The sequence below is a fragment of the Bubalus kerabau genome, chromosome 3 (assembly GCF_029407905.1).
Source record: "Bubalus kerabau isolate K-KA32 ecotype Philippines breed swamp buffalo chromosome 3, PCC_UOA_SB_1v2, whole genome shotgun sequence".
Classification (NCBI taxonomy): Eukaryota; Metazoa; Chordata; class Mammalia; order Artiodactyla; family Bovidae; genus Bubalus; species Bubalus kerabau.
The window spans coordinates 157,180,965-157,206,760 of NC_073626.1; the positions used below are offsets into that span (position 1 = coordinate 157,180,965).

At 36.1% G+C, this 25,796-nt stretch overlaps 1 protein-coding gene and 1 long non-coding RNA gene across 2 annotated transcripts in view; one reads left to right on the forward strand and one right to left on the reverse strand.

Moving 5' to 3' along the window:
- ABCA12 (ATP binding cassette subfamily A member 12) overlaps positions 1 to 25,796 on the reverse strand; it is a 200,977-nt gene that overhangs the window by 84,953 nt on the left and 90,228 nt on the right. Inside the window, exons 8-15 of the mRNA XM_055573389.1 lie at positions 23,310 to 23,422; positions 18,439 to 18,514; positions 13,045 to 13,163; positions 11,606 to 11,712; positions 5,092 to 5,348; positions 4,880 to 4,992; positions 3,495 to 3,619; positions 1,100 to 1,273 (exon numbers count right to left, since the gene is read on the reverse strand). Coding sequence (XP_055429364.1) covers positions 1,100 to 1,273; positions 3,495 to 3,619; positions 4,880 to 4,992; positions 5,092 to 5,348; positions 11,606 to 11,712; positions 13,045 to 13,163; positions 18,439 to 18,514; positions 23,310 to 23,422 — 1,084 coding nt within the window. The remainder of the gene's footprint in view (positions 1 to 1,099; positions 1,274 to 3,494; positions 3,620 to 4,879; positions 4,993 to 5,091; positions 5,349 to 11,605; positions 11,713 to 13,044; positions 13,164 to 18,438; positions 18,515 to 23,309; positions 23,423 to 25,796) is intronic.
- LOC129646736 (uncharacterized) lies at positions 324 to 2,353 on the forward strand. The gene is made up of 3 exons (XR_008712149.1): positions 324 to 491; positions 643 to 664; positions 1,955 to 2,353. It is a non-coding gene; the product is annotated as an uncharacterized LOC129646736 (long non-coding RNA).

A 25,796-nucleotide genomic window follows, 5' to 3' on the forward strand; every position in this document is an offset into this window, starting at 1 on the left:
ACACCTCCTAGAATGGTTCCATGCAGCAGCCCTGGACCCAGGGAGTAGCCACATAGGAAATGGGATTTGAGAAACAAGGAGAGGATGTGCAGACTCTGGGGCCCCTGCAGGAATCGAGGGTTACTGGGATAAAATGAGGAGCCATGGGGAGGTGCTGAACAGAGGAATGACATAATCTGATTCAAGTTTTAAAAGAATTGCTCTTGCTGCTTAGGGAGTAGTAGGGTGGGGTTGGAGTGGTGGGAACAGGCGTGGAGGCAAAGAGATAAGTTAGGAGGTCACTTCGAATATAAACTAGGATAATGATGACCTGGAACAGGATTATTTACAACTAGTCCTAAAAAGTCATCTCCTTTGCTACAATGTTTCAATAACACAAGTCTGCTGTGTTGCTTCTGATTTTATTTTACTTTAAAAAGAAAAACATTTTTTTCAGTGTTTTTAATAACATGTAAACAATTTTAACCTAGTAGAGATTTGAGTGAATATAGGTATTTAATTTTCTTACGTTTACATTTTTATTTCAGTTTTTTATTCACTAAGTACTTATAAAGCATCTATTTATTGCAAGATGGAGTTACTGATGACTTTACAGCTCTAATAATGACAATTTGTTTTGTTCTACTGGATAAATAATGGTAGCTTCTATCTAAATCTAATGAAGGTAAGACAAAAAAAAAATTTTATAATACAAAAAAAAATCCCTCAATTCTTTCACTTGAAAAAAAAAAACTTTGTTCTAATCTTTATTTTTATCCTATCAAATTAATGCTTATTCACTTAAAAAAAGTTATTGTAACATTTGTATTTCATTCTCTAGTGTATATTAAATTTAATTCCTGGTCTTGAATATACAAATTGAAAGTTAATAAGGCCATAAGATTAATTTCCTCATCTATTAAACATGCAAATTTGCAATATATGATCTCTAAGGTTCCACTTAGCTCTAAAATTAGGTTCAACTTAGCTCTAAAAGCTTTAATTCCAAAAGCTGCATAAATGGATTGCATTCCTTATAGTATCAGAGAGCATACAGGTATAATCAAATATTTTTATACTAAACAATAAATTTAAAAACATTTCATCCACAGTAACTTGCCTTGTATGTGAAGTTGTAAATGTCTAAGTAGTGCAGAAATGTAAGTCCAATGAGGTAAGATAGACGGGATCTCTCTGGAAGAGGCATGATGCAGAATTCCTTCATTGCATCTTCCAATTTGGGATTGGTCATATTACTATCACAAGAATGCAACCAGAACACACTAGAAATAATCTGCAAATTGGAAGAAGAAAAATACTTTAGCTTGGAATCCTTTCAAGCCACCTGTCCATTTGGAGTTTTCTTATACTTTTAGACTTCATTTTAAAAATAAGACAAATTAACCTTAAAAATCAAATAATTTTTTGTTTAAAACACTAATTGCTATCAATAGGCCTATAAAGAGTCCATGTGTGTGTTCAGTCACTCAGTCATGTCCAACTGTATGTGACCCATGGACAGTAGCCCGCAGGCTCCTCTCTCCATGGAGTTTTCCAGGCAAGAATACTGGAGTGGATTGCTATTTCTCACTCCAGGGGATCTTCCCAACCCTGGGATCAAACCCAAGTCTCTTATGTCTCCTGCACTGGCAGGGGGATTCTTTACCACTGTGCTATCTGGGAAGCCCAAAAAGAGTACATGAAAGTGAAAGTGAAGCTTGCTCTGACTCTTTGTGACCCCATGAACTATACAGTCCATGGAATTTTCCAGGCCAGAATACTGGAGTGGGTAGCCATTCCCTTCTCCAGAGGATCTTCCCAATCCAGGGATCGAACCCAGGTCTCCCACATTGCAGGAGAATTCTTTACCAGCTGAGCCACAAGGGAAACCCAAGAATACTGGAGTGGGTAGCCTATCCCTTCTCCAGTGGATCATCCTGACTCAGGAATCGAACCGGGGTCTTTTGCATTGCAGGCAGATTCTTGACGGACGGAGATATGAGGGAAATCCTTAAAGAGTACATAGTTCACTGGAAAGCTTAAGAAATATCATGGGAAAAGAGACAGAAGAAATCCATAGTGATTCCAAGATTTCTTGCTTGAAAGACTTGGTAAGTAGTGGTATCAAGAAAGAAAATTGGTTTGCATTAAGTTTGGGAAAATTACTAGTTTAAGACTCTTGCTGCCTTAAAATTTTATTGTTGCTTTATTTAAATTGCATTTCATTTATATAATCATTTGAAGTTATAATCTTACCCAGTAAACTCTGGGATCCAGAGGTGAATGGTGAAGAAAAAAAATTTAGAATCACACAATAGTATGAATCCTGGACAGTAAAGGTTGTTTGGAAAATGACGTGTGACTACAGGAAGTTAAGATGTCATTTCTATTTCTACCGAGGTGAAATAAATAAAAATGTTTATGAAATTCAAGAATATAGAAACTTTTCTCTTTCCTTTTTAAAGTAATATGAATGTATGCTCTCTTGTCTACCTGCTTTTACTTACTAAACTGAACCTGTTCTTCAGAAGAAATCACAGAAGATGTGATTGCTGAAATTAGATCTTTTAGGATCTTATGAGTGAAAGGTGAAATCAAGGGGTAAAGGTAAAGAAATATTAATTGTTAGAACTAGAGGAAGAAAAGTGAAGGTAAAGCAGTTTTAATTTTTGTCTGGGGGAACCAATTAAAAATGACACAACTAAACATAAATATTTCAAAGTCAGCCTTAAAGGATTTTAAAAAACTTTATCCCATATTGGAGAATAACTGGGTTGTGTTTAGAAATGACACACGGTGTCACACGTAAGTTTGAAATGGATGAGGTCTTAAGCTCTGCAGTTCTTCTGGAAAATTTCTATGACACTTCCAGACAATGAACTTGGAAAAGGGATAAAAGATAAAACATTTCAAATGGAAAACCCTATTATCAGCCTATGAGGAAATGCCATTACTCATTTTCACAGCAAAATACGTTTGGTATACCTACAAACTTATCCAGAGTTTTCTCAACCATATCTATTTATATACTCAGTCTTATCTCAGAGATAAAAAAAAAAAGAGTATTCATTTTTACTTTAGTTTCAACGAATTGTAAACAGTCTTCCTTTTTTCCCCTGATTACATTACTGAAACTTGCTTTGATATCATCATAATAAAATGTGAAAATTGACCTCAGCTAATGTGATTGTGATAGTGAACCGAAAGAATTACTGATGGCACCATTTATTTAAAAAAAGCATCTGGGGGTGAAGATAAAGAGAAGACAAAGAGGGCAAAGGAAGGGGAAGGAAAAGTAGAGGGAGAAGGAACAGACAGTGGTAATGTTCTTACTTCAGGACTTTTCCTTCTATTTTCACCTAAGAATTAGGCTTCTAATTTTATCATCTGCATGGAAAATTCTCCAGATTTGCATGCAGCTTCTCCGGGTTTTACTGATTAAGTGCTCAACAAATACTAAATGCTATTTAAACTTTTAAAAACCTGGATGTAAGTACAAACATATCCCATCCCACCTCAGCTCTGTTGTCAGGGATGGGAATGGCCAGCAAATTGTTGATACTCTGATTGGACATTCCTGTTGCTCTCCTCAGTTCTTCTTTCAGCTCATCAACATTTTTAAACATTTCTATTAACTGGCCTGCAAGAAAATAAAACAACACTTACATGTGGATTGCAATGTAATTCTTTTTAGTCATTCTAATATAAAGAAACCTTCTAGACTAAAGCATATACTCAACATATATGCCTTGTGTCAGGAACAGATGTCTCTCAGTTTTGGCAAACTTTGCATCTTTAGAATCTATTTCTATCTGATTTAGACTTATTCCTGTTATGATATCATTAACCCAAGGTAACAGATTGTTCTGGATTATAAATTTTCCTTAAATGTGTACAACGCAAGGTTGATTCAAAGAAAATATGGTTTCCTTGCAGACTTTGATCACACAATTTGCTAAATATATATCTCTCTATTTGATTTAAAACATCACACAAATTCAAGATGCTTTTTCACCTCAGATCACATAAAATTGTCAGCTTGGGACAAAGTTTGCTAAATCTGAAACATAATGCCATAGTGCATTTTTTTCTTAACTTTGCCCAGCACCTTGTTTTAGAAAGGGTTTTCATAATCATTATTTCCATTTTCAAATAGAATGTGTTTAACTTCTAACTCTTTTAGAATAGTTATTATAATTATGTCACATCTGGGTCATTTGATGAATAACAAACGATATTTTGACTTTATTTTAGGAGATTGTGATCTCCATTTTGTAAATGCCTTTTCAGTTTCTTTATAAAGTATCCCTCATGCAAATATACTTTCTTTATTTTTGGACTTAGTGCCCTTCCAATTTTGTGGCTGCCTGTTGTCCAAAATTCTGAATGTCTTTCTTTTCAGTATTGAGGTATTATGCAAAGAAGAAATGTATTGCATGATGCATCATGCTCAGAATACTAATAGGAGGTTCTGAATCAATATTTCTGTGGACACCAGTGCATCTTTATTTTTAAAATCAGATTATTCTCACGGAAGTAAATAAATTTCATCCTTGCTCTTGCAACCTACTATTTAATGTGCTTTAACATATGAGAGAAATAAAAGGTGAAAGGTCTAACTGGTTAAATTTTTGAAGACATTTTGCTATGAAATAAAATTTCACTATTTCATTCTCTGCTGGCTTGCTCCGTGTTTATTTTAGACAAGTGACCATATTTGAAAGCTTCAGGTGTCTCATGTATAAGGGCAGATACAAGGTAGGTTTCATTAGGAACTTTAAAATATAGCCTTTCCTATAAATTTATATTTAAAAAAAATAAAATAGCCTTTCCTAAACTGTAGCAAGAGAATCACACACATTCTAATAAGACAGCATTTAAAATATGGATGGGGAAACACCTGGTTTTTCAAAGGTGTCTGCACTGTTATTGACATGCAGCATGGCTTCTATGGTTGGCGTTAACCGTGTGATATTTTCCAAGTAATTCATTTGTAATGCCTGTTCTAGAAACCTGCAACAAAGCAGAAGAGGAAGAGAAATTGAACTAGGAATATCAATAATTATTTGAGAAGAGATTTTGCCAAGGAAGAAGACAATAAAAAAAACTCACCGATCCATATCTAAATTAATTTTGCTTGGATCCCCAGAAAGCAAATCCCTCAGTTTCTCAGGCAGAACACTGTCGTTATACAGTAAGCTGGTGGCTATTTCAGTGCCAAGCTCTGCTGCTTCCAGGAGCTGCACATGAAACGCACTCTCTTCACATAGCTTCCCAAAGTCCACACTGGAGAGCTGGCACATTTCCTCTATTGAATTGAAAGTTTCAGGTTCACAAAGAAGCTTGGTCAAGTTTCGAAGCTGAGACAGCTTTCCAGAGGGGGAAAGAGTGGGAAATATTAGTGACATTATTCTAAATATTTAGTATTTGATAATAAACAACCAAAATTGATTTACTTCCTAAAAACATTTTGCTTATGTGTTTAGTTAGTTGGCATATGGCAACAGCTTTACCACAAAGCACTGTTTTCTGTCATTTGAGTTTATTGTTCTCAAGAAGTTTTAGAAAACTTTTGAACCTATTAGACTTTTTTCTCAACAGTATTCATAACATAGATTCACAGGTTTAAAAAAATGTAGTTTAATCTCACTTAAACCACAAATACTTAAACTAATTTTATATTTTAGCATATTTTTAAAATTATGTGTAAGGGCAGACAGCAGAGCAGATTTGATTTGAAACTTCAAGAAGGTTTTCTTCACACTCACAGGATGGCTACTATCAAAACAAACAAATGAACAAACAAATAATAAAACAAACAAATAAACAAATAAAGGCAAAAAATAACAAATGTTAGCAGGACATGGAGAAATTAGAACCCTTGTGCACTCTTGATGGGAATGTAAAATGATGTAGCCACTATAAAAAAAATAATACAGTGGGTCTTCAAAAAATTCAGAATAGAATTACCATAATACTTAGCATTTCTGCTTCTAGGAATATACTCAAAAGTATTTATTAAAAGCTGGGTTTTAAACAGATATTTGTAGACTCATGTTCATAGCAGTTGTATTCATGATAGCCAAGAGTGGAAGCACTCCATGTGCATCGACAGATGAATGGATAAACACATGTAACTTGTATATGTGTGATGTGTATATAGTATACACATATAATGGAATACTATCCAGCCTTAAAAATTAAAGAAATTCTCTCACATATTACAATGTAGATGAGTCTTGGGACATTATGCTAAGTGAAATAAGCCAGTCATAAAAAGACATATGGAATGATTCCATTATCCAAAGTACTGAGCACAGTCAAATTAATAGCAACAGAAGGTAGAATTGCAGGTGCCAGGGACTAGGGGGTGAGGGGAATGAGAAATAGGTGCTTAATGCACACAGGATTTTTCTTTGCAAGCTTAAGAGTTCTACCATGTGTGTATACTTGACACAACTGAACTACAGAGTTAAAAATGGTTAAGGTGGTAAATTTTATGTTATATGTATTTTACCACAAGTTTAAAAAAATTAAAAAGACTTTCTAAAACTGCAGCATGAGAATCACACATATTTTAAAATATGGATTTGTATATACCTGTTTTTTCAAGTGTCTACACTGCTACTGACTGACATTATCTTCTATCCTCTTATTGATGGAGGGAAACTTTTGTTCTATGGAATGCTTAAAGGGGTCTAAAATCCTTTACTCAGAAAAAAAAGGAGAAAAATGAAAATCAACTAATTTCCTACCCAGTCAAGTATATTCCTCCTTGCAGTTCACTATGCTCTGTGTGTTCTGAGGATATATCCCCAAGTTATATATCCTAGGGGAAAACATTATGCCTCTGGGAAAGCTAGTTCTGTTGTGCTCAGAAGCAACCCTAGAGCTATTCATTTTAAGACGTGAAATAATTTGGAGCAACATCTAAAGAAGCAAATATATGTGCCATTCATTACAGCTCAGTTTCCAATCAGCAGCTGCATTTTGACAGAAATGATACAAGAAAATGTTCAGGAATATTTCTTTGCATATGTCAAATGGGAAAGGTACAATGATGCATCTTGGATGAGAGATTTATAGTAACTACATGTAGGCACTAGCAATTAAACACAAATCATTTTAGACAGTAAATATCATTGGTCTATTTAATATCTAATTGACTTCTGGGTTTGAACTATCTAAAACGGTTTCATATGTATTAAAATTCTAGTCTTATTGTTATGAGAAACTTTCCATTCTGCAACAAACTCAATCATATTACCAGTAATGATATACCAATAATGATATATTTCTCACTTGTTCCTTCCTTTGATTTTCCAAATATTAGATATGATTATATTTCTAATGAACTTCTCTGCCAGTGACTTTTATTTTGGTGATTTCTTAAATAAAAAGATAAATACTGGGAGCTCAATTTATTTTCTTAATTGAGCTTTTAGGGGTGTAGTAAGTTTGAATGACTTTACTCAGTAGAGGCTGAAATATATTTTTTAATTGCAAGTTTGACATACATGTATAAGAAACCAATAAAAGTCCATATAGAATAATCTTGGCTTGATAAGGCAAAATATATAGAAAGAGAAATTGGAAATCTAGCCCTGCTATTGAAGTAGAATTTGTCCTCTGAAATAAGAATTTAATTCAGGATTAACAATGCACCCTGGTGGAGAAGGCAATGGCAACCTACTCCAGTACTCTTGCCTGGAAAATCCCATGGATGGAGGTGCCTGGTAGGCTGCAGTCCATGGGGTCTCTAGGAGTCGGAAATGACTGAGCGACTTCACTTTCACTTTTCACTTTCATGCATTGGAGAAGGAAATGGCAACCCACTCCAGTGTTCTTGCCTGGAGAATCCCAGGGACGGGGGAGCCTGTTGGGCTGCCATCTATGGGGTCGCACAGAATCGGACACGACTGAAGCGACTTAGCAGCAGCAGCAGCAGCAGCACTGTGAGGCACAGCCATCAAGGAGCAACATGATGGTCACTTAGTATTTGTCATTAAGAGCTGAACGATAAGAAGGCTGAGCACTGAAGAATTGATGCCTTTAACTGTAGTGCTGGAGAAGATTCTTGATAGTCCTTGGACATTAAGGAGATCAAACCAGTCAATCCTAAAGGAAATCAACCCTGAAGATTCACTGGAAGGACTGATGCTGAAGCTGAAGCTCCAATACTTTGGCCACCTGATGTGAAGAACCGACTCATTGGAAAAGACCCTGATGCTGGGAAAGATTGAAGGCAGGAGGAGAACAGGATGACAGAGAATGAGATGGCTGGATGGCATCACTGACTCAATGGACATGAATTTGAGCAAACTCCGGGAGATGGTGTGGGACAGGGAAGCCTGGTGTGTCACAGTTCATGGGGTTGCAAAGAATCGAACATGACTGAGTGGCTGAACAACAACTACTTTTTTCTAAAAACAATACATGCATTAAACTTTTAGAAACTTCATAGTTTATTTGTACTCAACATACATTCAGAGAATTATAATTGTTTCTTCAAAAGTATGTGTCAAGTCCAGATTACAGGTTTGTCAAAGACTTATGTATCAAGACCCTGACCTACATAGTAAGGTCTCAGCCTAAACTTGAACGATGACCCATAACTAGCTCCATGTCCAGCTGTGATTGAATTCCCTTTCGTCTATGTTTCCTAATGTATCTGAATCAGAATTGTAAGTAACATGATGGCACAGACCTCAAAATATCATATGCATAAAGATGCTGAAACAGCAATGCTCCTGGGCTCTTAGAAGGTGAATAAAAAAAAAAAAAAGAGGCCTCTTAAAAAATGTGAGAGTGTTACAGTATAAATAGTGCGCTATCTGTATTTTTGCTTAATGTGGGGAATATCCATTTTATGAGTAGTTTCTCAATCAAGAGGTTATCCTTCCCACCTGAGAGACTGAAAAGAAAAGAGAAAACAGACAATGAAGGGAGGAGAAAACTCAAAAGCTCAAGAAGAGTAGAATGTTCAGTGCTAGAACAGAAACAAAGTTACCAGTGAATGACAGACATTGGCATTTTTGAGGGTCTAAACCTTCTTAGAAATATCATGAATAAAGAAGTTAGGGTGGGCCCTGACTATCACAATCAAGATACTAGTTACCAGGGAGGACAAAACAGGGGAGCAAGAACATATCTTGTTCTAGGAGTTTCTAGACAAACTCTAGGAGCTTGTCTTCATCCTTTCAATGTTATGTACTGAGTATTTTCCATGTGTTGGACTCAATGCCAGGTGCTGAGGGTACACAGTAAAACACACATTTATTCATGTTCCTATGGAGCTTGTAGTCTACGAATGAATAGGTTCTGTCAATTGCAAATCGCAGCCATGCTTGTTATAAATGGCAAAAGATTTTCTACCTAAGGAACAGAATTATAGTTTATTCATTCTGTGGCTTCTCAACCTTTTTTCATAACATAACCTACAAGGGGAGCAAAATACTCAAAATGTGGATGCTGTTTTAAATTATCCTTTGCTCCATTCCCGGGACATTAGTGCAAATGATGAGCATGTATTGTTTCCATTTCCCAGCGTACATTGTGTGCTGCCCAGTTACTCTGCAAGCTGAGAACTACAGGGAGTAATTGCCCTGGTAACACTATTACATCACCAGGGCTCTCCTTTAATGCCATCATTTTTTCACACATTTGTGAGTCCGGTCTTAAGATCCTGCTACTGCTAGATGTGATACTTTGAAAAAGCAGAAGGCACAATTTCATCAGATTTTACACTCTAGTTGGAGAAATAAATCCCACATATACAAGAAGTTATAATACTAAGTAGTAAATTCCAAAAGCCAGAAATCTCACTGTAATTGGAGACTCCACTTCCCTATGCCTCACATGCCACTGGCTGCCAAGCTGGGTCAGTTCAACCTCCTACAATGCTCTTGACATTTTTTTCCTTCTGTTCTCTGCCACTGACATCTTACAGGGCCTCACGGTTTGCTTAGGTTATTGCAAAAATAGCCCATTTTGCTTTCTTTCAGTCTGTCTTCCACAAGTCTCCTAGAGAGATCATTTTCTAAAATGAGGAATTTACCTTCTTCAAATTCACAATTTTAAGGATCAGATTCAAACTCCTTGACTAAACAAACTCCTTGATCCCCCAGGCCTTGGAGATCTGAGCCTCCTTTCCTGCCTCTCTTATAAGCACCTTGTGCTCTAACTGGACTCATGACTTCAGGTAACCCCTAGCTGTCCTTCATATTCACACCTCTGTTTGCTTTCCAACTCACATCACTATGTCTGGAATGTGGGACTATTAACATAATCCTACACAGTCTGGCAAGACTCAGAGTAAAGAGTATCTCCTTCATGAAATTTCTTCTCTCCACCTTCATCCTCTGCAATCGAAGTCAGATATACCACCTCCATATACAGAATCCTGTCCAACCACATACCACAACACTTGTCTCACTGTGTTATAATCACTGGTCTGCTTTTCCATCTCCTTCACTGGATTGATTACAAGGACCTCTGGGGTTAGAGATTATATCTTTTAAATAAATAGAGTGGCATTATGGGAGCACAGAGGATGGATGGAATGAATGAATGGGTAAATATGATATGTGCACAAAGTCATTATCCTTATTTGGAAACAGGGAGAAAGGAGATACTCTGATATTATAGGAGTGACATTTAAACTTGTCCTTGAAGGATGAGCAGGTCTTTTCCAGATGAATGCATAACTTCTTTCTTATTTAACTAAGACATAAGTCTCTCATATAAACTAAAATAGTGCTAAATTAAGTACACTAGAAATTTGATTCATGTAGATAGAAGACTAAGCCTACAATGTAAGTAATCTAGTATAACTAGCATATTTATTTGTAATATACAGGGACACATGTTTTCTTTGCCTGCTTAATTAAACCATGTTGACTATACAGACATCATCCTGCTTGCACTGAATAAACCAATTCTAATTTTACTTTATCCATGGCTACATAATCCAATTAAACTGCTGTTCTTACTCAGAAAGCTGCTTTCAAAATTTAATAGGGTTATTTAAGAAATAGAGTGGATTTCATGGGAACCTGCATAGTGTATGCATGAGCTAAACAAAGAAAAAGAGACAAATGCCAACCAATTCAAACTTCAGAGTTAACATTTTTTTCTGTGGCTTCTTCCCCCTTTCTTCAATATCATACATTTTAATATGATTTATGGGTTTCTGCTTCTGATGATAATAAAAATAAGGTGAGTCAATTTCTCAGATTTTTGCATACTGTCAAATCCAAAACATTTAGCTTTGAAATCAACATTTATAGCTTTAAAATCTAGGGAGATCTCAAATCAGAAATCAAATTTTTAATGTCTATTAAAATCATGTAGTTTAATGAGACAACTATATCAGGAGTCATTTCTTTACATATTGCATTCTGTAATTAGGCTCTTATGGGTCATTTCAGACAAAGATAGACACCAATTAAAAACAGAATACAATTACACAGCACCAACCAGAACTCGTCACCCCCTTTCTAGCATTAATCTAGAGTCAAATAAGACTAGGACTTATACAAAGTTAAAAATTACAAATATATCTTTCCATAGAATTACAAGAAGTATTGAGGGCTTTTTTTTTTTTTTTTCCCCTTTCATGGCTTACTTTTGATTTCAAGACTTCAGGAACTGGAGGGAGGTAATCCTCATAGGAACCATTTTGAAGAAAAGAATTTTTAAATCGAATTGTAGAGTGCAGCATTCTTAAACTTTCTGTAAAAGAGGAGAAAAGAATTACCTTACGTGAACTGCAAGGTCATTTAGGAAATCTATTTGAAAGACACCTTCATCCTAATTTATTACTACGTTTTTTCTAAGATAATAGCCTACTTGAATCTAACTATAAAATGAGTGAAAATTTAATCTTTCCTTGAACCATGGAGGGTATAGAGTTCATTATTTTTAAAATATTCATAGATATTCTGCTTAGAGACAAAAATATTTCCAGCAAAGGTGCTACACAGTATTGGTTCTTTGTGAACCGAATACGTTATTATTTTGGGTATATTATTAAGCTGAAGGGTTTGAGAGAGAATAGGTTGTATAATCACTGTGATACAAATATGCCCTTCCACCCTTGATTAATTCATGCCCGGTATAGAGAGATCATACTCAAATATTAGTTGTGCTATTTGCTTGCCATTAAGTCTCAAAAAAAAAAACCATTTTGGTGTAGGAATACTGAATGTATATCTCCTACAAATAGATGTTTTATCTTTAACAAAGAAAAAGAAATATTTGATTAAATGTAATCTTCACAGTTGTCCGTGTAGGTAGAAGATGGAAAACAAAGTGTGTAAGGATAGGAAGTAAAAAGTAGTCTGCTACAAAAATGCCTTTATTTATGTAATTTACATCTGCTTTTGGAAGTCTTCATTATCCTTTTTATTATTTTTTGACAACTAAGATTAAAGGTATAGAAAATGTCATGGAGAGTTATGTGAACTCCTAATTCTGGAGACATGGAAAGTTTATCTAGGTGGTCACTCTCATGTTGGGCTTCCTGGATAGCTCAGTTGGTAAAGAAAGCTGCTGCAATGCAGGAGACGCTGGTTTGATTCCTAGGTCAGGAAGATAAGCTGGAGAAAGGATAGGCTACCCACTCCAGTATTCTTGGGCTTCCCCGGTGGCTCAGCTGGTAAAGAATCTGCCTGCAATGCAGGAGACCTGGGTTCAATCCCTGGGTTATGAAGGTCCCCTGGTGAAGGGAAAAGCTACCCAGAATTCCATGGACTATCCATGGGGTTGCAAAGAGTCGGACACAACTGAGCGACTTTCACTTACTTACTCTCACATTATTTCTTATATGGTTATTATACATTAAAGTTTGTCCAGGTGGCCAGGTAGTACTAGCAGCTGCAACAGGAGTAGTAATGTAATAATATGATTAGATATTACTTCATATATCAAACCACTGAAACAGATGGATATGGAAACGAAGATTTTAAAAGTTTCTTCTGCTTTAAAGCAAACATAAGACTTTATTTTAGAACAAAATCAAAAACCATGAGTAGGATTTTGACTCTTAAGAAAGAAGAGCATTACCTTTTGATCCCCTGGCTAAATTGCCAGTGACATTTCTCACGCATGCCAAATAAGGAATATAAGGACTATCTGCTGATATATTTAAGAGGGCATTTTCAAACTGTTCCAGTATTAGGAGCCTATAGAATTAGAAAAGAAGATGCAAATTAAGTCATATAGAAATAAAGTAAAGCTATTTTGTTGTGATCCTGTGAGTCCCTAGTTATCTGGCACTGGTTGACTTGAGCATTGAAACCCTGGCAAGTAGGACATCTTCCCTCATCCAGCCCAACTGCACAATGGTAGCACTACTCTGGATTCTCTGAGTATTTACCTTTCCCATGGGCATTACCTTGATATTTAATTACTTTAATATCCAATCATAAGTGATCTTAAGATCATTTCTAGGCACGTTTACTTGAAAGAAAAATCACTGGGCTAGCGTTGCCAGATAAAAGACAGGGATCCCAGTTAAAACTGAATTTCAGCAAAATAACAAATAATTTTTCAGTGCAAGTACATCCCACAAGTCTTGCATGTTTCTTTCCTTTCCTTTCTCCTCTAAATCTGGCTACCCTCTCTCTGAACTTCCGCTTCCTCTTTTGTCAAATGAGAGATGGGAGCTAGGTGATCTGCTAGGTCCATTCCACTTATAACATTCTCTAAATAATTTAAATTCATGTAGTTGTGATTACAAAGAAATGGTAGAATCCAACTGAATAATGTCAATTCCTTTTTCTTCTTTAAGCAACCAACTCAGAGTTCCCCAATTAACCACTTTTTGTATCCCTTTCAAATTGACTGCATGTAAGCACATAGTCTAATATTTGTGAGGCAAACCTATGTGGGTAAATGTATGCACGTTACACATGCCCAGTCATTTCATCTGTGAGGCTGCATCTCTATTTTGTAATTTCTTCCCTTAGTGTCTATTACTGAATTTGATGTACAGCAGAGATAGAATAAATGTCAATGGTTGATTTGGGTACCATCTATTTTGAATCAAACTGCACAGCACACAAATTAACTAGTTATATTAGATGTTAACTTAGATTTTATTCAAATACTAATGGAAGAGACTCATCCTAGCATAGCCAATAAACATGTAGGATGATGTTTGCACTAACATTATAGTCTCAGGGTATTTGGATGTGGGTTAATGACACTGGATTATACAGTGGAAGTGAGAAATAGATTTAAGGGCCTAGATCTGATAGATAGAGTGCCTGACGAGCTATGGAATGAGGTTCATGACATTGTACAGGAGACAGGGATCAAGATCATCCCCATGGAAAACAAATGCAAAAAAGCAAAATGGCTGTCTGGGGAGGCCTTACAAATAGCTGTGAAAAGAAGAGACGTGAAAAGCAAAGGAGAAAAGGAAAGATATAAACATCTGAATGCAGAGTTCCAAAGAATAGGAAGAACAGATAAGAAAGCCTTCTTCAGCGATCAATGCAAAGAAATAGAGGAAAACAACAGAATGGGAAAGACTAGGGTTTAAAAATCAGAGATACCAAAGGAACATTTCATGCAAAGATGGGCTTGATAAAGGACAGAAATGGTATGGACCTAACAGAGGCAGAAGATATTAAGAAGAGATGGCAAGAATACACAGAAGAACTGTACAAAAAAGATCTTCATGACCAAGATAATCACGATGGTGTGATCACTGACCTAGAGCCAGACATCCTGGAATGTGAAGGCAAGTGGGCCTTAGAAAGCATCACTATGAACAAAGCTAGTGGAGGTGATAGAATTCCAGTTGAGCTATTCCAAATCCTGAAAGATGATGCTGTGAAAGTGCTGCACTCAATATGCCAGCAAATTTGGAAAACTCAGCAGTGACCACAGGACTGGAAAAGGTCAGTTTTCATTCCAATCCCAAAGAAAGGCAATGCCAAAGAATGCTCAAACTACCGCACAATTGCACTCATCTCACACGCTAGTAAAGGAATGCTCAAAATTCTCCAAGCCAGGCTTCAGCAATATGTGAACCATGAATTTCCTGATGTTCAAGCTGGTTTTAGAAAAGACAGAGGAACCAGAGATCAAATTGCCAACATCCGCTGGATCATGGAAAAAGCAAGAGAGTTCCAGAAAAGCATCTACTTCTGCTTTATTGACTATGCCAAAGCCTTTGACTGTGTGGATCACAATAAACTGTGGAAAATTCTGAAAGAGATGGGAATGCCAGACCACCTGACTTGCCTCTTGAGAAACCTATATGCAGGTCAGGAAGCAACAGTTGGAACTGGACATGCAATAACAGACTGGTTCCAAATAGGAAAAGGAGTACGTCAAGGCTGTATATTGTCACCCTGCTTATTTAACTTCTATGCAGAGTACATCATGAGAAATGCTGGGCTGGAAGAAGCACAAGCTGGAATCAAGATTGCCAGGAGAAATATCAATACCCTCAGATATGCAGATGACACCACCCTTATGGCAGAAAGTGAAGAGGAACTCAAAAGCCTCTTGATGAAAGTGAAAAAGAGAGAAAGGAGAGTGAAAAAGTTGGCTTAAAGCTCAACATTCAGAAAACGAAGATCATGGCATCCAGTCCCATCACTTCATGGGAAATAGATGGGCAAACCATGGAAACAGTGTCAGAATTTATCTTTGGGGCTCCAAAATCACTGCAGATGGTGACTGCAGCCATGAAATTAAAAGACGCTTACTCCTTGGAAGGAAAGTTATGACCAATCTAGATAGCATATTAAAAAGCAGAGATATTACTTTGCCAACAAAGGTTCGTCTAGTCAAGGCTATCATTTTTCCTGTGGTCATGTATGGATGTGAGAGTTGGACTGTGAAGAAGGCTGAGCACCGAAGAATTGATGCTTTTAAAGTGTGGTGTTGGAGAAGACTCTTGAGAGTCCCTTGGACTGCAAGGAGATCCAACCAGTCCATTCTAAAGGAGATCAGCCCTGGGATTTCTTTGGAAGGAATGATGCTAAAGCTGAAACTCCAGTACTTTGGCCACCTCATGCGAAGAGGTGACTCATTGGAAAAGACTCTGATGCTGGGAGGGATTGGGGGCAGGAGGAGAAGGGGACGACAGAGGATGAGATGGCTGGATGGCATCACTGACTTGATGGACATGAGTCTCGGTGAACTCCGGGAGTTGGTGATGGACAGGAAGGCCTGGCGTGCTGTGATTCATGGGGTCGCAAAGAGTCAGACATGACTGAGCGACTTATCTGATCTGATCTGATCTAATGACACTGGATCCTTGAGGAACTTAAACAAGAAAATCTATAGCAAGAAAAGTCTCTAACTTACCAGTCAGGGCACAGCTTATTGGTCAGATGGTTGACTTTCATTTAAATATAGTCCATAGCTTCCATGTTTAGAAAAACTGCACCCATTCCTGAGCTTTCTTGCTTTTGTTCAGGCACTTCTTTGACCAGAGACTCTCCTCTTATTACTGCCTCTCTTTCTTTTGTGTTTGTCTTCCTCTTTGTCATAATTATTATAGCATTGAGCCATTTCCATCTTAGTGCCATGCTCAACAGCAAAATATTTGTCTAACTTTTCAAATGAAATAGCACAAGAACTTCTCATGACAAATTTTCAAGCTTTAAATAGAAGAATGTTGAGCTAAAAGTGACCTTGAAATATCATATAAGCCATTATCTTAGTTCCATGAAGAACATCTGATTACCAAGATTTTTGAGATTATATTTAATATATACCAAAAGTTAAGATATATATATGCCAACTGTTTTGGCATAAACATCCCAAGTATTTCTTTAATCCATTTAATTTACATATTTTATATAAAATATTACCTACATCCTAAGAATGCTTACAAAAAAAGATGAACTTACAGATATATGCATGCATATTGTTCATATACACACACAACAAAAAAAAGTAACTTTAGTGCAAAAATAAAGAGAAGGGAGAAGAGCTATGAGGGAAAAAATATTTTTGAGCAGCTTTCCAAAGAAAATTCTGGACTACAAACACTTTTATCTCATGCTAAGTATTTCCACTCTGTGATTGTTTTAAAGTGGGAATGGAAAGGGAGCCCAAAGATAATAAATCCCTTAATTTCACCAATCTCAACAAGAGCCATCTTAAAAGTAATTAATTCTTCCTAATAAACTGTCAGCTAGCTGTCAGCAACCAACTACATTTGTTGTGTAATTTTCACATCTGAAGAACTAGCACTATGCATGCCCCCAAGGCTCTGATAAAGATACCTGGCTTTAAGCAATAAGTACCCAGTTGTCTGAAGTCAGAGGTTTTTTGTTTTTTGTTTTTAAATATTTTGCTGGCTATACAGGGAATGTGTTTAAATGACTTGATTATTTGGAATATGGAATCCTGTCTGGGGGAAAATTGCCCAGGATTGCAAGACTGCTTTTGGGAGAAGCATCTAGTTCAGGCACCTTAGAGGAAAGATGTGGGGGCAGAAAGAGAAGGTGGTTGTTGATGGAAGAATTTTGCCTAGAACTACCCAAAGTTGGGAAACTTCTCACTGAATAATAGGAAGTTTATAAACAATTGCATAGATTCTATTTTAGAAAAATAAATGAATGGTTAAAAATAAGGCCTACTATTTGTTTTTATTTGTTTCCATTTCCATTAGCCCACAAAAACATATCTTTTGGGACTAAAGTCAAATAATTTCAATAGTATAATTTATTAGGCCAAAACAACTTTTACATAACAGATCACCTAGTCTCTAAATTTGCCTTGAACTATGTGAATTTACTTCAGTGAGCTTCTAGAGGCAACTGCTTGAATTTTCTACCATAACTGTTAGTTATTTCAGAGAACTGCTTATGTTAACGGTCCTTAGAAGCCAACATTACTTCTGTTATTTCCACTGCCTATTCACTGTCTCAGGAATAGGTAAATATATAAACATTTATGTGAACCACAAATAGTCCAAAATTAAATAACTTATAAACACTTTGGCTACTTGAATACTACTAAAGCAAACAAAGTTTGCATTACCTTGGGGGGTCAGTTTTTAATGTCAATTTTTAAAAACCGAAATCAACAGTAATGTAAAAAGTTGGAGACTTCTACATCTTTCATATGAAGATGAAAGACTTTGAAAAGAGTTGGAAATTGGGCCTCCAGCTAGATTTTCTTCATAGACATAAGGTGACCTATCCAGACAGAACATGTGGGACCTAGTTATGCAATCTTAGAACTGAAAACCAGATCTTTATGTTGCGTTATCTAAAAATATCACTGAATAATACCAAAAAATAAGTTTCAACTTTACTGCACTTCAACTTTAACTTTTTCTTTCGTCAGTCAATAGTTGATTTTTTCTATTCTTTGGTCTTACACACTGATGAAAAGAATGATGTTTATGAATTGTGCTGCTTGCTTATTCAGTCAAGTTACTTACCAATTTAGGAACAAACCAACAAACCAACAAAGACTTACTGTGCAGCCAGGCTGCTTGGGGATAGTGACTGTCCATCTTCCTCACTCCACAAATGTGTTGTATTATCAGAGCCACCTAAAGAGATAACATTTAACATTTCATTAAAGGATTTATTTTTCTAAGTAAAAATCATCCCAGGTCAAATTAGTGGGAAGAAAAGCAGACAGTCTGCAGAATTTTTCTCCAAACGACTTTACAGAGATGTCTAAGCTCAGTTGGAAACATTTAAAATATGTATTTATCAATTGCCCCCCAAGTGAAATAATCCCAATGGTTAGGCATATGCATTTCTAACAAATTATTTCTCTGTGCATCAAACCATTACATTATTTTACCCTATGACCTGTATGCATAGATAACTCAAATATGATAATGCAGATTGACTACCTTGGTGACTTGTTAATCAAATTAAACCAATTTCAATCTCATGGGTCACTGGATTTTTTCATTTGTTTGCTTTCATTTGTCTAGAATGTAGCCTTAGGAAACATCTGCCATCACTAATCTATATTTTTTATCTTTCAAAAACCAGCCAGTGATTTCAATTGAATGCAGCTGTGAATGTAAATTAACTCATGTTTATAGAATCATTCTGAGTGGTCTCAAATAATGTGAGGTTTGGAGTATGGAAGGCAATCACTAAGTCATGTCTAATGGAAACCATATATGAAGGTCTAATTCAACACAGAGAATTGCCCCTAGAAGTTAAATGGGTCCCTGAGTCAGCTTGCTGCATAGCATTCTATCATTGCAGGGTGAGTGTAGCTGAGTAGTATTCCATATGTAACACAGGGAGAGCAGTCTGGCACTCTGTGGTGACCTAGAGGGGCTGGATGCGGGGAGGGGAGGGAGGCTCCAGAGGGAGAGTATATACGTATAATTATGACTGATTCATGTTGTATGGCAGAAACCAACATAAAAAGCAATTTTCTTCCAATTAAAATTTTTTTTTAAATACACTTTCCTGAATAAAAAAAAAAAAGTAAGTGCAACAACATTCACATGCAAAACTTAAAAATGGCTACTGCATAAATAAAAACATCAGAAATCCAACGCTTTCATTCAACTCCTTTAAAGAAATGGAATTACTTAGTTCACTCTTCTCTGTAGACACTCTTAATTCCTCATATATAATCCAGAAGTTCCAGTGCTGTCGTTTTTCAACACTGGCCTTATCATTTTCCATAGGGTACTTTATTGACAGCTTTAATACTTCTCCCATTGTCTCTAGTTAGTATGTTCTAAAGTCTTCTAAAAAGGTCGTAGCACAAAATTAGGCAGCCATCTGTACTTTTCTCACGCTGATCATTTTGTTTATTTAAATAAGGATGCGTGTAAAAGACTCAAAGATTTAAAAACCTCCTTGTCTTCCTCTGTATCAGTCATGTCTGAGTAATGTCTGTACCATCTCTAGTAACTTGGCAGAATTGCTTTTTCAGTTTTCCTCTCTGGCAGGAGTCCCTCTCTTCTCTGCTCAAGACAGCTAAGTATTATTGCTCTAAAGACAGCAATGCATCAGTGAGTGAGAGGACCAAGAAGAAGATATTCAGTATAAATAAACCTAGTTAATAATGGTAATAACCATTGTTTATTGGCATCCATATATAGAATTGGAGAAGGAAATAGCAACCCACTCCAGTATTCTTGCCTAGGAAATCCCATGGACAGGAGCCTGGTAGGTTAAAGTCCATGAGGTGGCAAACAGTCGGACACAACTTAGCAACTGAGCACATATATAGAATAATCCAGGATAGGACTCTGTGAAGATGTATGCTTCTGCAGTGTAAAAGTATATAAAACCATTTTTCCAAGATCAAATCTTGCTCACTTTGAACTCCTATGAGCTCATCAGTGTTTGTATATTATATGACTGGGTCCATTAGCATTTATATACTGTATGGTTATGGAATGTCTCTTCTTCATCAGATTATTAAAATGAATAACTAATAGAAATTAACTTTGTATATATCAATTATAGGCTTGACCTTGATGTTAAGTATGGACTTTGCCCTCTGGGCACTTGTCCTTCTCGAGTTTAAAGTATCTGAGAAGTACCATATTGAATGGGTTTTAATGAAGTGGAAATTGTTACAGCCCTTTAAAAAGCAAGGTTTTATTTTTATTTGTAGAATTAGGCATATATAAAAATGGTGCCCAAAGACAGAGAAAGAAATCTAGTGCACAGATAACCTCCTTTCACCAGTAAACATGGCTTTTTGTTTAAAGATGTAATTTAACACTTGGCAAAAGAGTAAACTTCAATGAGCCAAAAAAGGTAATCTTCACCCTCAAAACTCAGTTTTATAAATGGAAATACTAAATAGTGAAGCAGGGATCTTTACTGGGTCAGAGCTGAGAATTAGATTCCTTAAAACAGGAAGTTAAGATTCCTTAAAACATCTTCTCAAATGTTTATTAGCATCTCCATATTGTCATGGTTGCTGAGGAGGTTTCTGAAAAAACCTTGAAGTGTGTTCATAATCAAGGCTGACTCAAAAGTAGACATGAGGTGTGGAAGTTAGAATTAGAAATAGACATGGAGTGCAGAGAGGAATGGAGCAATGGCTACTGAAAAATGTATCATGTGGGAAGGAATCTGGCACAATGAATCACACTCTATGACTGGCCGAAAGTGGAGCCATTCTGAGGTTTTGTGGTGGCGAGTACTTGTGTGAGATATCCTAGAAGCAAGTGTGTACATGTCTCAGATGGTAAATACGAGTAAGGCCAAAGGATAACAGAGCTTGGGGACCTGGCTCTGGGCATAGACAGATTCAGGCTCTCAATCTCAGTTTAGTCACTTGCTGGATGTATAACATAGGCAAAGTGCCCAGCCTCCCTTTGCCTTAGTTGTTTTGTCTGCAAAATGGGATAATACATACCTCTTATAGAGTTGTTTTGATGATAGAAAGGACTTAAGATAATAAAATATTTATCATCGATAAACAAAAAAGAACACTACCTTTTTATTTTTTCTACTTTTTGTTTGAAAGAAGGGAATGAGACCTTCAAAGCTATCTGAGTCCTGTCAATCATTAGAGAGGACTCAAGCAAGCAACTCTGCTCTGAGTGACCATTTCACTCCAGTTTATTTAGTGTAAAGCCAAGGGAGGACATGTGTTCACAAATAACACTAAATGCTATAAAGAATACGCATGGGTGGCTTGGGCAACATGGCAGGTATTTGTACTTCAAAACAAGTTTGGGTTTCCTGAAGGATTCCCAGAAATACATGGAAGAATTTTTCAAAGGTCCTGAAATTTCTGCTCAAGCATGCATGCATGCAGGGGCTTGGGGTTAGTGACATAGCAACTGACCTTAATACTACTGCATTGGTATCTTTAGACTGATGAAGTCACATGTGTAGGAAATTTTTCAAAACAAATATAAGCACATCTAATTCTAAAAATAAAAACATATATCCTTAATGTATTAATATTTCCTTGTCATTCTGATTATCCAATGGCATGGTTTAACACATGGTTTAACACATGCTCAAAATTATGAGCATAATCATAGAAATGTGGCATGGCCATTGTTAAGTATTGAAAATTGAGCTATATTGTTCATCAGGAAAAGTGTTTTGCTGCCTCAGTTAATGAGAGGTTCTTTGGCTTCTAAGGCACTAAAGAACTTATGTCCTTTGTAACAAAAATTTCAACTTTATCCTTCTATACAATTATAAGGTGTGAGTCTGAAGATGAAAAGGAAAGGAATGGTAAGGAGAAATCTGAAGTTCTCAAGTCTTTAAAATGCAAACAGAAAAACGTACAGAGGAAATAATTAGTGTTTGTTATTGTACTGTCTGGTTTTTCTGGGCCGGACCTTTTCTTAAAAGCATAAGGCTTTTTTTTTTTTAACCCTAATGTTCATGAAGACCACTGAATTTAACAAGAATCAATCCTTCAAGCTAGTCATTAATTTTGTGACTGAAGGCATAAAAATTGTTGTAGACTAAGAAATTTGTATCCAAGAGTATGTTAGATTCTCCTTCAAGAAGTCTTAAAAGCCTTTAAAACCAGCATTTCATATGAAAACAGTTTAAGATCTTGTAATAAACAATCAGCTTTTGACCTGATTACTCATCTGTAATCCAAAAGTAAAGTCTACATACTTAAAAGCTGGCAAGCTCAGCTGAGAAAGCCTATTCCTAAACTCGTTCAGAAGCAGTAAATACTAACCAAATATTTCACTTGTGAAGTAGGGATTTATTCCTTATAGTCCTAAATGTATGTCTGTATATGGCTGGGTGTGTGTGTGTGTCTGTGCATTTCCATGCATGTGGTGTATAATGCTATTCTCTATATGCAAAGATGATCTTTTCTGATTCACTAGCAAGATGCTATGGTTTGTCTTACTGGATGGGAGAGTAGGTCTATACTGATCTATTCACGCTCTGATGTCCATCATGCATTTTCAAGATGGCTGGCTGAACGGTGAGTTTTATCCAAAGAAAGACTCATTCTAATTAAAAAGGCAAATTTGGGGGAAAAGGGCAAAAATACTGCAATTCAGTGTAGGCATTTGTTCAAAAAGTTGTGGTAGAAATCTACTTGTTGAGGCTTAGTCCCTTTCTCTGGTATTTATTTTCTCGTACCAAGCATAAACATAGCTTTATAATATAGTTAAGAGAGACCATTCTCATAAAAATAAAAATCCTAGAAAGTCACAGCCTCTTTTCCAACCATTTCTCCTTGTCTCCGCACTTTGGTTAGCTAAAGATCCAGATTTAGTGGTAACATATGTTGCCACCTAAGAATAATGTAGTGCATAAATGGTTGCTTCAGTTGCATTTTGTTTTTTATTCCTAATGGAACTGAATACAGAACTGCAATGCAGAATTGAATACAGAAAGATAGAAATACAATACCTTCAGATGGGGAGTCCAGGGTATACAGCAGATGTTTAACAGATTTATGGAGAGTTCTGAAACCTTCGTTAGTTGTGACACGTGGATAAACCTTCTGCACAACCCACAGCACGCTAACAAGTCGAAAAACAATTAAACCAGATTGCATTTCAACATTTGCAGACAGAAACAAAAGGTTATTCAAGGAGAAAATAGCTACAGTATTGAAAATTATTCTTATAACATAAAAGACAAGATGCTGCTTTGTCATTTAATTGCTTGTTTGTCTGTTCATGCACAAAATCCCAACAAAGTATTCTTGAACCATACAGGATTCTAAAGCCTAAAAGGTCTTAAAGTAAGGAGTGAAGTTCACATCAGTTTTTTGTTATTGTTATTGTTAAGATCTAAAAACTAAGTAGTTAGAAACAGCAGTTTCCAATAAAAGGATACCTCTTTTTTTGTTTTTAAAGGAAAAAAATTAAATATTGGAAATTATTTTCATTAAAAATCAAGCCCAGATAAAGGATCCACTTTCAGGAATAATTATTAATTAAGTATTTGATAAATATTTATCTTTTGCTAAACAAATGTTAATTTTTTTTTTTAAATGGCAGCCTGCCCTAATTAGAGATTGCATTCTATCCTCTAAGTAGCCCACAGGCATTGCTCCAGGGGGTAGCTCAAAAATTAATATCCAAACTAACTGGCACTGTCTTCCCAGGATTTTTATGTTACTAATAAGATGGGCAGCCTACACCAGGAATGAAAAATCAGCAAATTTACTGGTTCATGCTTAAGTTCATTCAGTATTTCCAAAAAATCAATTACCGACTTAAGAAATGCCTCTTTTTTTAATCTCCTATTGTCATTAGTACATTTAAAAAATGTTAGCATTGTACAAGTATGTTTGAATTTCATAAACACTGTGAGGCAATACATATAAATATATATATGAGTGGTAACTTTGAACAAAAGGCTTTGTTAAGGATTTGCTATTGTGAGGTTAAATGTAGTACATATTAGCTAATAGCTCTTCCATATGTATCCTAGTCAACTGAAAGGTCACATCAGCAACAGCATGTGCATATACTTTCTACAATATTTTTTGAATTTTTAATATTTAAATTAAGATCATTTTAATTTTAGCTCCTAGCTATGAATAACTATTACATTTAGAGCGCTAATTTTTTGAATGTCCTCTAATTTCTAGTAGGTATGTGTATGGATATATAAACATATATCTGTTTATTTATGGGCTTCCCTGGTGACTCAGTGGTAAAGAATCTGCTTGCAATGCAGGAGCTGCAGAAAAGGCTTCAACCCCTGGGTCTGGAAGATTCCCTGGAGGGGGACATGGCAACCCACTCCAGTATTCTTGCCTGGGGAATCCCATGGACAGAGGAGCCTGGCAGGCTACAGTCCACTGGGTCTCAAAGAGTTGGAGACAACTGAAGCAACTTAGCATGCATATTTATTTATAATATTATTTGCTTCTCTAATAATTCCAAAAAGTCAATTCATTTGTCTTGTTATGGAACAATAAAGTTCAAAAGTTAAATAACTTACACAAGGTTATCCAAATAAATAAAACTGGTTGTGTCTAATTTCAAAATTTCTGCTCTTTCTCCTCTACATTTTGACTCTGGTGCTTTGCCCCAACATGGCAGAGAAGAGGAGGACAGACCATTTCTGCACTGAGCCACAGCCATCATTAGCTTGTTTTTCCGGCTGCGTGTTTGGCCACGGTGGGATGGCTGAATTTTTCTCGTCTGTGCTCTGTATACATAACAGCCGATACCTCAGGCATTTTTATATTTGCCCCAAGAATATCCTTGTTCCCAGACTTTGAATTGTTTCTGAATCCTGGTGAGTATGGAGACCAGGTAAACGTTCTGAGACTGCAGATTTCTGCCAGCCTTCACCCAGCTTGGTCTCTGCTTGACTCAGCTGATCTTTCATCTCAAAGTAACACCTTCAAAGACTGAACATTTGGCAAGGTCATTGTCAGCATTAGCTAATAAAAATGTCAGTAGACATAATTCATCTTTTTCTATCAAAATGTGACCCCAAAAATGACACCTGATCCCCATCCTCTATGAGATCCTTTAAACTATTGATAAAGATAATTTTACTTCACTTCATTGGTTTTGTTTTCCTGTCCTATTTATCATATACAAATGGAAGTTATCCAAAACAAGTCTCCTTGTAAGGTAATTTAAAAAGGAGTTTTTGTGATTCATATATAAGTATACTACTTTCTTCTCATAAATAGTGACTATCACCTATGTTTTTTTAATATGTTTTTCTTGGTTTTTGAGATTGCTCATTTTTGCTAACCTCTGTCATAATCTTGACAGTTTGCAATCTGGATTTGGTGACTGAACTATATAACAAGTTACAACTTTATAAAACTGCTGGAGGATATAACAGCAATGAGTTTTGATAGGGTTTATTTGTTCATATTACTTGATCAACAAAGAGTAAGATAAACCAATGATTTGGTGA